Here is a 14705-nt window from a genome sequence, read left to right on the forward strand (position 1 = left end):
TTGACCACACCATGACACCATAACTACTTGTTGTGTCAAATTACTTTTTATGATATTATTCCGAAACAATACTACTACAACAATAAAATGTTAAAAATATTATACAAAATTATGGATTCTTGGGAGAAAAATATTTAAAAAATAATTAAAAATAAAAAAGAAGAAAGGGGTTTAGTAAAGATGGATCAAATTAAAGCCCAACAATAAAAGTTGAAAAGTAAACAATCTAAATGGTATTCAATATGTTTATTTATGAGAACATTTTCAGCATTCTTATTTTTAGATTTATATTATGGTTAGGAAGTATCTTTCAAGCATGAGTGTTTTGTGCAAAACAAAAACTATGATACCTCTATTTTTAATATGAAAACATTTCTTTGTATATGTCTCACATTCACCTAAATAAAACATATAGAGTAAACAAAATTCATATATATATATATATATATATATATATATATATATATATAAAATGTAAATAGAAGAACATTAATTTACCCCCACTCCAATTTAATCCATGTAAAACATAAAATACAAAATATTAATTCCAATACAAATCAATAAAAAAAAATTATTTTTTAGCATAATAGAATAAACAAGTAATGAATTAATGATATGATATAATTATAGTTATAGTGGTTTATCACTAAATCTTGGTGTTCCACTTCACCTTATTATGATCTTCATCTACTCAAAGGGGAAACCCATGTATTGTTGCTCATTATTTAATCGTCATCGTCATCGTGAGTCCTTATAAACTTATTAATGTAAGCAGTTGCTCTCACGTTGATCAATGAATCGGCCACATAGTGTCCTTTATCTTCATCGCTTGACCGCCTCTTGGGCGGATTGATATTATGTCTGTCATCAATGTCTGACTCTCTTTTTTGCGGTTTCTTGGACTTGAAGATATTAAAGAATGAGAGAATCGATAACAAATTCTTTCTCCGGTTGTTATTATTTTTTCCTCCCATGACAAATAATATAGTATTAGTTTTTGGATGATGAAATATAAAAGATGAAAGGAGAGAATTGTTTAAAGTTAGTGTTATGAAATAAAACTAAGAAGAATGATTGTATTTATAGGGAGATTAAGTTTGGATGTTTTGGTGGAGGAGAATCAATAGGGTAATTAATTAAGTAATTTCCTTTTGTTAGGTGCACATTTTAATACATATGCATGCATGTATGTTTACAACTAAAGAATAAGTATTGATGATTCTTTGAAAGAAGCATATTTCTTCATATTTACTAAACTCATTATAGACCCTTCCTTATTTTCTTTTTCCACCACTTTATTTCATTTGAATAATTACTTGAATTATGAGCACAAAGTTTCTAGTGTCTCCTTTGATTAATCAAAGTGGTTAAGTCAAGAAACTAATTTTTTTCTCAAATTTATTCAAATAAAAAATGTATAACAAATGAGAAGAAATGCTAAAGAAATAAAAGAAGATTTCAAGCTAAAAGAAAAAAAAGACTTAGACAATTGAATGAAAACTTCCTTCAAAGTGAAATAACATAGTTTTGACATTTCAAAACCTAGTATCCTAAAAGAAAAAACAACCTCAAATCAAACAAACCAATTCAGATATTAAAAAAATCATCGAACAATTAACACAAAAACATCATTTAAGCAAGTAACACCAAACCAAACAAGCTATTTTTTTATATATAGAACACTCAGTTGATAAAACAATTTGAACCATTTATGCAATGATACCCCAAAAGTTTCACTAATTTATCTCCAAAAGATTTATCTAAGTGAGTCGATTAATTTCTCTATGTTTTGTCTTTCCATTTATTGTTCTATTCTTTTCTTGTTTTTTTTTTGTAAGCCTCTATAAAATGATTAAGTTCAAAATTTCTTTTAAATAACTTAGAAATTTAATAAATTTCTAATTAGATAATCAATATCATCATTACCATCCATTTTATTAATTATTTAACTAATTAATTAATGAAACTAATTAATTTGCAATGCATTCAAGCTGTCTCTCTTTAGGGATTCTCTCCTAGCTAATACACACCCAATTATGTTATTGAGATCTAATTAGTCATATCTTCTTTATTGTCCTTGCCCACTTTCTATATTGTACTTAGCTAGAAACCACATAGAAGCTAATTGTCCTTAATCTTGTTACTTAAGCCTCTAATTAAATATCATTATTTTGATGTGTATTCATACTTAATAATTTAATCTCATTGATAAATTACTTTATAACAATTGTATCAAGGCATCTATAGGGTTTGGTCTACTTGGTTTAGTTTAAGCCACTCTAACATAAAGTTTAGTATAATTAAAAGTTTAGAAGAACTTTTGTCAATTTGTTAGGTAATAATATTAATTTGAATTATGGTGTTAATTGGTCTCAAAAAAAGACAAAATAATGTTCACACTTGTTCTTTTATTTATGAATAGATGCTAAATTTCATTTGAAGGTAAATTGTATAAAGAGAAATAGTTAGAGAAAATATAGACAAGGAAATGTGATATAACCCAAACAATATCTTATTCACAAGTTAGAAAATGTTAGTATTTCAATTGCAATATTAATAGACAATTAATGGTCCATGAATTCGTCTATTTGTTTTTTCGAAAGAACCATAAAATTTATCGTTTTTTCGTATCTAGTTAATCTTTTACTCTCAATCACCTTGACTTTGAAATTTTTCATGTTCCTCACATTCTCTATTTATTTGATGCATTATTGTATTATTTATTTCAACATTGAATTGTTTCTTAAAAATAATATGGGAGTTTTATGTTATAAACAAATAAATAAAAAATGGTGATGACCTTTTTATTTGAATTAGATCTTTGAATTTGTATATAATTGCCTTGTAACATTCACCCTTCTTGTTTTTAAGTTTGTTAAATATTTTTCTTGACTATGTTGTTTTTGTGGTCTTTCATTAAATGTATAGATGCGCCTTATTTAACAAAATAAAAACAGAAAAAAGAATCGCATAGTAAGAAACTCGGTTCCAAATAGGCTCAACATTTAAGCGAATTTCATTTCAAACAACCACTTAATCAATATTTGTTAATTATAGTTGTGATATATATATTGTGTCTAGATTCTAAATTAAATTAAATTATTCATAATTTTTTTAATTTCATTGCTTTCTAACATTTAGCATGAAAAATGAATATAGTATACGATTTTCTTCAAGAACAATGTTATTCTTTTCTAGAAATCGAATTTAATAATTCTAGATGAAAAAAGAATGTGTGAACCCTATTTATCTTTTGTGGTATAAATTAATTCTAATAATGTATAGAAAAATGATTAAGAGGAATATGAATTGAATCTAGGTATTTAATTAATCAATGGGGGACCTTCAAGCAAGCACTAACCCTAAAAGATTAAATGAGCATCAACGCAAGCATTACACATTACTAAGTTTAGCAATTAATTGCACTTTAGATTTAATATCACATAAGAGTATATTATTGAGATTATATCTAAAAGGATTTAAATATGATCGATATATTATATTCTAATGATAGCGTCTAAATTTAGTTTTCAAAATCCTATTAATTTGTGAGCTTAAAAGTCATTCTTCTTTAAGCAACTCACAACCTATAAAAAAAATTATTTGTTAGGATAATTTTAAAATAAGAAAAAATTAATTATAAAGGATTGAATTAAACTAATTTTATTAATTAAATGAAAATAAAATTTTGGGCAAATTTAATCTAAATGAAATTTACACCAAATTTAAATATGAATTAAACTTAAATTTAATTCAAATGAAATTCACATTAAATTCAAAAGTGAATTACGATGAAATTTAATATAAATGAAAATAAATTTATTAATTATTTAATTAACATTAATTTCTTAAATAAATCAATTAACAAATATTGAATATATACTTAATATTGTTAAAGGTCAGAGCAGCAATTAAAACTATGTGGAGATGAAAAATGAAAATCCAATAAATGTTAATAGTTGGATGATGGATTACTAATCTTTGGATTCATTTTGATAGCTTAATTTACTGTTAATATATCCATCCACCTTAATTCCTTCAATACACATGTCATATCATTTATTACTCTAAAATTTCAAAATTATTTCATTATGTTTGTGAGTATTCTTTGAGTTTCTTGACTCGACAAATTTTGTGTGAAATCCGGTAATTATGATTCAGATATTTTGTCTAGTTCGTTATTTTAATGGTTTTTCTGTGCTAAAACCATTGCAGGTTCCGTTGTATCCTAGGAAGCAGTCACCGACAAAATTCTCCAACATAAATGGGAGACGGTGAAACTGTTTTAAGATAATTGTGATTTCATAAGTCTCAGAGAAAACGAGAAATTTTTTTCTTCATTTTATTTAATAATATATTGTATTTTTTCTATTATCATTTTGTTGTATTGATATAATATTTATTTGTGTAAGCACTACAAATCTATATCCCAATTTATAATATTAAAATAATTATTTAGATTTATTTTTAAATAAATACAATAAAATTAAATAACTCCGTATGACAAAAATCAATTAAAACAATTAATTAGGCTAATTATTATGATAATTAAAACCTAATTAATTAATGAAATTTTCAAAATAATAAAAATAAAATTATTTGGAATAAATGTTGTACACATTTATCTAATAATAATTTTAAAAAATTTAAGGGGCAAAAATAAATAATTTATAATGAATTGTTATATAATTTCAATTAAAACAATTATTTATTTAACCCTAAAAACATACTAATTTTTTTTTAAAAAAATGATAAAATATTTATCATATTTATTTTAATATTTTATATATTTAAAAAGATCAAAATTAAAGCCAAAATGATGAAAGAAAAATCAATTTCAAACAAACCCTTAAGAATTTAATAAAAATATATTAGTAATCCAGTGCAGTCGAAACACAAAAAGATTCATTACAGCAGGATTTACAGCCCTCAGAATCTAGATTTTCATCCAGGGCCCAGGAAGCATCCGTGTAGCCGGTTGTAGCCGAGGAGAAGCGCACGCATCACACCGGATCGGCTAACATCCATTAGAAAGATCGCTAACTGACTACCCAAACGCCAACGGCGTTGAACGGATCGCTAACGGAGCGCATCCCAGCATCAGAACGACGCAGTTTTGGACTCTAGTCTTCTTCTTCATCGCGACGTTGTCTAGAGTTTGAAGATTCGTAGTTGATTTCTCTAACTTGGAACTCCCTCGTTAGTCAATCATTTCGTTTCATTTAAATTATGAAATGATCACCCTATGATGGGAATCATTTCTCCTTATCAAAATAGGGATGATTCATCCTTATTCCGGCGATTTAAGCCAAGAACAGCCAGAAGTCATTAATGACTTTTGACCGATTCAGACCACTAGAAGCATCCACCGACTCTGGGAAGCTATAAATAGACCCCCCGAGTTATTCCAAAAAAAGTGAATCCAATCTCCACCCTCAAATCGCGATTTACAGAAAATCCACCATTGAAGCTCAAAGCTTCTGGATTTTTCAAAAATTCGTTTGAAGCCTTAAAACTTGGATCTGAGCATCTAAAAAGCTTCCCTAATGATCAAGGAGTGCTCTCCAATCCTTGGTACGGTTCCAATCACCCTCTAACTCATATTTACAATTTGAATTTGAAACTTTTATATTCAAATTGTATAAGCTTGTATGCTTGTTGTTTATGATGTTTTATGGTTAGAAATTCATCCTAGATGATTTAGAAACTATCTAGATATGATAGAACCGATCAATCGATCTAAATAAAAGAACCCAAATTTGAAATTGAAAATAAAATAATGGGTTTGTTGTTCTTGGGTTAATTCTGTTGAATCACATCCCAGAAAGTTTTCCAACATGATTGTAATGATGTTAGACAATTGTTTTGATCATTTTTTATCAAAATCAAAATTTTCAAATTAATTGAAATTTTTGAGTTCTTTATTTGGTTCAAACAAGCAGCCAGTGTTATTGTTTTAATACCAATCAAGTATATGTAATATAAAAAAGCTATTGGACAGCTCCTTACACCTCAAAACAGCTTTAAAATCAATAATCCTATTTTTTATCACAAACTATTTTAAACAAAATGATCATCATTCAGGTCGATCCATACCTTGAGATGATGAACAACATGTTCATGGGAGTTTTGTGAACCTATCCAAGCTTTTAGATCAAAGAATCAAAGCTAAAAAAGAATTTAAAAAACCCGCACTTTTGTGTTCCTGAGGATTGAGGCTTGTTATCCTAGGACTAAGAGGTACGACCGAGGATCCTCGTTCTGGACTATAACCTAGAACCAAGAAAAAAATGGAACAAATGGGACAATAAATTAAGTATGTAGCCCACAAACACACGTAACCATTTAACTAGGCGCAGAACTTGCTTCTTGACGGGCTCGAACCCAGGAACTTAGGGTAAGTATTTACCTCTTATTGTCACTACCTAGGACCGAGACCTAGGACCGATGTTCTTGGGCTAAGACCGAGATGTTCAATCTTGGGACCGATAATCCTAAACCTTAGGACTGATAGGTCCGACCTTGGGACCGATAATCCCAAGTCTGAGATCGAGAATCCTAAACCCTAGAACTGATTGGTCTGACCTTGGGACCGAGAATCCCAACCCTGAGACCAAGAGCTCTCGAACCCAAGACCGAGAGTTTTAGCCTAGAGCTAGCCTAGGACCGAGAGGTTCATACACCTTGACCGAGGGACCTAGCCCCAAGCTAGCCCAAGACTGATAGGTTTGTACACTTAGACTAGTAGATTAGCCAAGGACCGAGAGTCCTTAGCACCTAGACCGAGGGACTTTAACACCTAAACCTAAGATCTTGAACCTTGATCGAGAGGCTCCTAGACCCAGGTCGAGGGTCTTCTAACCTTGACCGATAAAAATGAACCTAAGACTTAGGACTCCGGTCCTAAGGCTGTTTGGTTCCACTTTTCAAAATCCAAAATTATTTTTGTAAGTTTAGGACTCCATATCATTTTATAAAAATCCCTAAAAATTAGAAAATGCTTTTAAAATATTTTTGGAATATTTCCATAAAATATTTCGATAAAAGCTCATATGGTGTTTATTTTTAAACCCTAACGCCTTTAAAAATGATTGATATTTTTTCATTCCTAAGTGATCATCAACAACAGGTACCAGCATTTAAATATTGTTGTTTCAATATTTTAAATAACGCACAAACTTTAAGTATTAGGACCGGAAGAATAATTGGTTAAAACGCAAACGTTATACAACCGATTTTCAAAAGTCAACTTTATAAGTAGAGACTGTTTTAAAATGGGTACGGAGGATGAAGCGCGAAAAATATCAGAAAAGTCTTAGAATTTAAAAATAATTCCAAACAGGGTTTTGGCCAAAATATTTGTTTGGGAAATATTCCGAAAATATTTAAAATTCATATTTTGACCTTTCGGGATTATTTGAAAATATATTAAAGTTCCAAAATTAAAAAAAAAAAACTAATTTTGGATTTTAAAAAGTGAACCCAAACAGGCCTTAGGACCAGAGTCCTAGGGCTTGGGTCCGTTTATATTGATTTGGGCTTGGATGGCTCGGTCTAGACCGGGAGTGGTCTAGATTAGGGCTCGAGACACTCGGTCATGGGACTGGAGGGTTCGGTCTTAGGGTTCAAGAGGCTCGGTCTTAAACTCTTGTTTCTCGGTCCTTGGTCTGGGAGTCTCGGTCCTAGATCTAGGATTCTCAGTCGTGGACCTAGGAGTCTCGGTCCTAGGTTAGAATCATCGGTCGGATATCTTGGTCCTTGCTCAAGAACACTAGTATTTGGTCTCGGTTCTAACTCAAGAACATCGGTAAATGGTCTCGGTCCTTGGTCTTGGTCAGGACTGAGAATTCTTGATCTTAGTCCTACAGGACTCGGTCATCGGGGACCGAGTGTTCTTCATTTGGTATGAAGAATTGCAGGCTTGTATCTTTTGATACATATTATGAAATCATGATCTATAAGTTGCAATCAACTCATATGAATGTAAGGATCATAATCTCTTACCCTAAACACGATCAATCGAACTCTATAACAATTAATTTTTCAAAATTATTTTTAGGGGGAAAATTGGAAACTTTTGAAATGGTGATTATAGTCGAACACAACCAAAACAAGAACATCATACAATCTTTGTAACAACTTTCAAAACCAAAATTCAAACTTTATTTTTTTTAATTTTAGTTGGATCAAACATGATCGAGATGTTAATTTTATGATTTAGAAATTATCCTAACATATTTACAAACATACTAGGGAATTATTTGAATCAAAATTCAAGCTTAAAAGTTCAAGAACACGAAATTCAAAATTTCTAGATTTTCAAATCAAATTTGAGTTTTTTTATTAAGGTTGAATTGATCAAATCTCTTTCGACAAAAAACTTATAAATCATCTAGGGATTGGTTTAAAACAAAGAAAATGCAAAATTGAACCATAAATATGATCACCCGATCAAACTTGGAAAAATCCAATTTCCAATCATAATTCAAATTATAGTGGATCTGGAAGCTTACAAGTGATTGGAGAACACTCTAATGATGTGTATAAAGTTTTCCCAAACCCTAGATCGAAACTTTGATCGCCGGAGAAGATTTCTACAAAAATCAGTTCGCCGGATTTCTTCAAGATATTCAATCAAGCTGTAATATTTGATGATTGTTTGATCGATTGGAAGAAGATCACTTGAAGACTATTTAAACCAAGTTAGGTCTGTTATCATGGACGAATTCAACTTCAATTTCTCTTCTGAAATCCTTCTTCCTCGTTTTTATTATGACTTTGACAGCCTAGCTAGGGTATTGGTTTTGACTTCGCATCCTAGGGGAAATGATGGCGAGGAAGAGACGTGCACATGGGTGAAAAAACTGAGGGATAAGGTTGAGAAACGGGGAAGATATGCCTTCTAGAAGACCGTCGGTGTCCGTCGCGGGCATTCGAAGTTTGCGAAGGAGACGAACGAAACAACGTTGTTTCGTTTAATTGAACACTCTGTTGGCATTCCATTGGAGATCCGTCAGCATTTGGGCGATCGAGCTAACAAGGTTAGCATCCCGTTAGCTAATCCCGTGTGGACCCAGGTGCAAGCGTTTGGCTACAGCCGATAGGCGTGGCGTCAACCTGGTTGCTGGATGAAAATCTAGCGTTGATCCGATGGTCCTAAATCTTGCTGCAAATTTTAAATATAATTTTTGTCACATAAGATTATGAGTTTATATTTTTAATAAAAATGGTTATTTGTAATCCTTTCTTGCGTTTTTCTTCACCAATTTAATACACAAAAATATTTTTGACAACATAATAAAAAGTATGATCGTTTATTTTATTTTTAAGTATTTTAGGGTATTTATTTAATTGTTTTAAGCCATAAATTATACATAATTTATGTTTAAAATCATAATTAAATAATTTCAACCCTTTTGGGGTTTAATTTGGATAATATAATTACAATATTTTAACCTCAAATTATTTTTAGATTTTTATTTAATTTTTCTAATTATGGTTTAATTATCACAATAATTAACCCTAATTTAATTTTTAATCTCTTTTTGGGTTATTTTGAATTTAAAAATTCAAAATATTATTTTAATATTATTATAAATTGAGGCATGTCAAATTTTCATATTTATAGATGTTCTATGTGGTCAAAAATAGAACATGTCACTAAAGTTACGAAAATCAAAACGAAATAGTCTTAAAATTAGTTTATTTAATTCTTTTTATGTAAAATTAGATGTCATTGTTGATATATTTGATTGTCGTTATTTTTAATTTTATTGTAAAAGTTTTACGGTCAAAAGTTTCGAATTTAATTACAATAAAAAAAATTAAATTAAAGTGGAACATAAGTATAATTATAATTAGGAGTGCAAATGAAGCTAGCAGACTCGTGAGCTTTTTAAATCGTCTCTATATATATTTGATTCAAGTTCGAAATTATTGAATTCGAGACGAATTCAAATATGTTTGATAATAACAAGGATCGTCAATGTTCTGGGTTTTGGTATTGGTGTCCTCCCGTCGTTATATCTAGGTATGTCATTGGGTGCTAAAGTTCGTTCTAATGTCTCTTAGGACCCGATTATCACTAAGATGGAAGGTAAATTATCAATATGGAAAAGTAAATTGATCTTGAAATTAAAGAAGGTCGTTTGGTTCAAGAGTGTTTTGGTATATCTATACCCACCTTTGTGATGTCCTTATTCGTTCTCTCCAAAAGTGTGGCGGTGAAGTTGGGGAGAATTAGTGTAAATTTCTTTGGGGGTCGTCTAATTCCTCATTTGATCATTTGGTCGGTTGGGATAAGATCAAGCGATACAAGGATTATGGAGGATTGGGTATCTAGGATCTAGTTTATTTTAACAAAGCAGCTGCTCACAAAATGTAGTAGATTAGCATATGAGTCGGATAGTCTTTGGGCATCATTGATCAAATGTATATATGGTCATGATTGGTCTGGGTTATTCACCAAAAAATCTAATCACCTTACGGGATATAGTATTTAGAGTGGAATATATTTTTTATGAAAGATTTATCACGATCAATCTAGATTCACGGTGGGGGATGGGGCCTCAATTAGCTTTTGGAAAGGGTTAAAAGTCTTGTTTTTGTATTTCCTGAGCTCCCCTCCATTGTCATTTGTAGGAATGTCATTGTTAAGGAAATGTTTGATTCTCTAACTAGCGATTTTGCTAGTCACGTCAGATATAAAAGGAGGTTGAACACCATGAAAAGCTCTTCTCATGTTAGGGTTTTGATCAAGGTGAGGCGTAAAGAGGTAAACTGATCATACGTGATGTTATGCGGTGACAAGATGTGAACTGTTTTCATGTGGGCATTGATATAGCTTGTATGTTGAGTTGCCCCCGTACAATTATTATTCTCGTTTTTTTTATGGAGTGTTAATCATTGTGGTATTTTGATGGACGACATTTTTTCATACTAGTCGAATGTGCCTTATAGAGGTTGCAACATCGTCTCACCTTCTTACGCATTATCGTGGGGTTGCAGGTATTTGGAGTCTTCTTTAGAGCATGACATATTCAGTGGGTGATGATACTTAAGTCTCTTAGTAGTTGTTGGAAAGTTTGGATTTAAACAACATATATGGAAAGTCTAAATCGTTTGGTTATTATTTTTATTATCTTTTGATGGACTATTTGACTTGAAAGGAATTGGTGTAGGTTTAATGATTGTATTTGACCGATGTGTATAATTTATAAAGTCATTATTATGATATTATCTAAAATTATTTGGAAAGCCTGTAGAGTCGATCAAGGAGATCATTGCCCTTAAAGACTTTTGTGCACGTCATTACTTTGTTGTACGTGGTCAACCGTTTATTTTATTTTATTTGTCTTTTTTCTTATGTCAAGCTTTGATTTTTTTTATGCTTGATCAAATCACATTTATTTTATATGCACTTTAAAAAAAAACATATATATTTCTAACTGAATTGGAATTCAAAATAATTTTTTTAGTTGTCCAGGCTACTCACACACTTTTGTTTAATATTTTTACTCTTTCTAAAAGCTAAATAAATATATTTTAAAAATATCACATTTTCATTTATTTAAACCTAATATTTTGAATTCTTTATTTGACTTGGTTTTGCAAAATCTCTCATAAATCATTATCTCATATTTCCTCTTTATCCTCATCTCTCATGGCTTAGTTGATATTAATTGAATAGGAATATAATATATACGTTTTAAAAAATACGGAATTTACTTAGGGTTCGGGTTGTATCCTAAATAAATAAATATATATATATATATATATAACATTATTTTGTAATTTTTTTATTTTTGTAATTTAATATATTATTTTTTATCTAATTTTTTTTTTAAAAAAAATTACATTTATATATTATCGTTTTATCTATAATTTTCTTGTTATTTTTGTTAATACACATCTAAAATAAATCAATCTCACCCAATTCAAATTTCTAGATCCGTCATACACGTATTTCATATATTAGAAGATAATTAAACTCAAATTTGAATTGTTCAAATAATTCAATTTATTTGATTTTTAAATTTTAAATCAAATTCTAATAAATTTCGAACTTAAATATTAATTTTTTTTATTACCATATCTTTTTAGCTTTATTTATATAAGTTTAATAAAAAAAAAATACTAGCAAAAATAATACAATAAATTTTCAAACAAATTTTAACTTAAAAAAAATAAATATATTATAATAAATTAATAAAGCCACAAAATCGTCTTGACTACTCGGGATAACCAAGCTGAGTAATCTCTCTCCAGGTTCGTTTAGAAGGAAGAAGTTATTACGCAGGCGGGCGGCGGCAAGTGTTGCCTGAACGGCGATTTGATTCAGCAGTTGATTCTCTTCTTGTGTTTATTCGGTGACTGGTAAATCCGATTCCAAGCTACATTTTTTGTTTGATAGGATTTGATTCATCGACCATAGAATCTATCCCCCTGTTCTCGTTAGAACTAATTGACTGAATTGATTTCCGATTTACTGAATTCGTGTACCCTTTCTTTCGTTTATGATAGGTCAACTGGGTTTTGAAGGAAATGGTTGGTATTATATGAGATTAGAAATTCGAATCCCTAAAGTTGGATCTTTTCTCTCTGTGATTAATTGGGTGTTTTTCGTATCTTCTTTAGTTTTAAGGGTTTTCGTTTAATTTATACAGGATAAAATGAATCACCAAAGATGGTATAACAGCAGACAAGGAACGAATCCGGGAGATACACTGCCGGAAAAGGTGGATGTAAGTATTGAGATGTTTCTTAGGTTGCTGGTTGCTAGTTGTTGGATTTCTACAAAAGTAAATTTGATTGTGTTACATGTATACTTCAGATATTCATACTCTTGTGTTTGATTCTATAGGAGACAAGTCTTGAGGATCTTGTAGAAGACTTTTATCTGCCAATTAATCACAGGCCTACTGAAAATGTTGATCTAGATAATGTAGAACAAGCTTCATTGGATACACAATTGTCATCTTCTAACATTGGATTTAGGCTTCTTCAAAAGATGGGTTGGAAAGGAAAAGGTCTTGGGAAGGATGAACAAGGTAAAAATAAACTCCAATTCTTCTATTGAAATAGATTGATTATAATATGTTATAGCAAGGTTTTATGGGTGGATTGGCTCTCATGTGATCATTTCTTGAGGAACTTCATCTTTTGTGCATCTGTTATGTTTTTTTACCAAATAATTGGGTTTTGATTTATTTTTTCTGTTTATATTAAGGAATAACTGAGCCAATAAGGTCTGGTATGCGAGATGCAAAACTGGGAGTTGGCAAACAGGAAGAGGATGATTTTTATACTGCTGAAGAAAATATCCAAAGGAAGAAACTTGACGTGGAGTTAGAGGAGACGGAGGAGATTGCTAAGAAACGAGAGGTATGTTTTTTGCAGTTTGTATGTGTGCATACCCGAGAATTGGAGCTTGATGCTTGCTTCCTTTTTTTTTTACAAAACCTACATTTAATAGCAGAAGGCAGCACATATTTCTTTTATATGTGTGTCTTTTGAGGGGAATTGGTATCATCGAGTTTGGAAGGTCTTGAGAATTTCGTGCAGTTTTTATTACCTGGTTGCTTGCTTCTACTGCCGTGTCTTCCTTCCTTCCTGCACATGAAAAATCCAGGTTATAGCAGAGCGAGTGCAGAAAATTGAGACTGAAGTTCAAGACATCCGTAAAGTGTTCTTTTGTCAGCTCTGCAACAAGCAGTACAAATTTGCTGTGGAGTTTGAAGCTCACCTGAGCTCGTACGATCACAATCATAAGAAGGTGATGAAAGAAATCTAACATTACTACTCAATAAATAAACAAAAACAAAAATTGACAATTTGCTAGAACATTTGCAGCGATTCAAAGAGATGAGAGAAATGCATGGAGCTAGCAGCCGTGATGACAGGCAGAAAAGAGAACAACAACGTCAGGAGAAGGAGATGGCGAAATTTACTCAGATGTCAGAACCATTTTGTCTCTCTTTCTCACTATTATCGATATTTTGTTGACATAAAATTGAATTGTATGTCCATGTTGTTGACTCCAAACAGGGCTGACGCCCGTAAGCAGCAGCAAAACGACAACAAGACAGATAATAATAGTCCTTCAATTACTGCTGCTGGAAATCTTGCTACTGCAGTTGCAGATCAAGATCAACGCAAGACATTGAAGTTTGGATTTTCCTCAAAAATTGCTCCAACAAAGGTATTTTGCATAATTTGGTTATTTGAAAAAGTGGTTACTTTTGTAGACACTCATTTACAACTTGTAATTATTTGGATTGAATGACTAAAGTTTATTATGTATTTAATATTTTAAAATGTTCCAAAATATAAAATAAAGGTATTTTGAATAATTTGATTGATGGTTAAATCCAAATAACCCTTCATCTAACAAGGTCCAAGAATCTGCAAAACAAGCTAAGCCAAAAAGGGAGGCAATTGTTTTTCCTTGTTACTTCTGTTGGGACTCTTGTCATTGTTGTTTCCTAATTAGGCAGTTTCTTATGTTGGCCAGATGTCAAACAGTAGCTCGATAAAGAAGAAGGCAAAGATTCCAATAGCTTCAGTTTTCGGGAATGATAGTGACGAAGATCAGTGAAGTATGTTTGTTGGGTTGAACCAGAATTTGTTTAAGTTTGTAAACTATTACTGTTTTTATGTCTCTCTTTTGCATCATCTTTAAATCTTTAAGCAAACACTATGCCAAT

At 30.8% G+C, this 14705-nt stretch overlaps 1 protein-coding gene across 1 annotated transcript; it reads left to right on the forward strand.

Moving 5' to 3' along the window:
* The first annotated feature begins 12234 nt into the window (after positions 1-12234).
* LOC124941755 (G patch domain-containing protein 8) lies at positions 12235-14674 on the forward strand. Its single transcript, XM_047482108.1, has 9 exons — positions 12235-12375; positions 12523-12584; positions 12666-12743; positions 12863-13049; positions 13229-13383; positions 13631-13774; positions 13852-13955; positions 14047-14200; positions 14513-14674. Exons 2-9 carry the CDS (start codon positions 12558-12560, stop codon positions 14594-14596), a joined length of 933 nt encoding a protein of 310 aa, XP_047338064.1. The 5' UTR covers positions 12235-12375; positions 12523-12557; the 3' UTR covers positions 14597-14674.
* Positions 14675-14705: the final 31 nt, after the last annotated feature.

Source organism: Impatiens glandulifera, chromosome 6 (genome assembly GCF_907164915.1).
Source record: "Impatiens glandulifera chromosome 6, dImpGla2.1, whole genome shotgun sequence".
Lineage (NCBI taxonomy): Eukaryota > Viridiplantae > Streptophyta > Magnoliopsida > Ericales > Balsaminaceae > Impatiens > Impatiens glandulifera.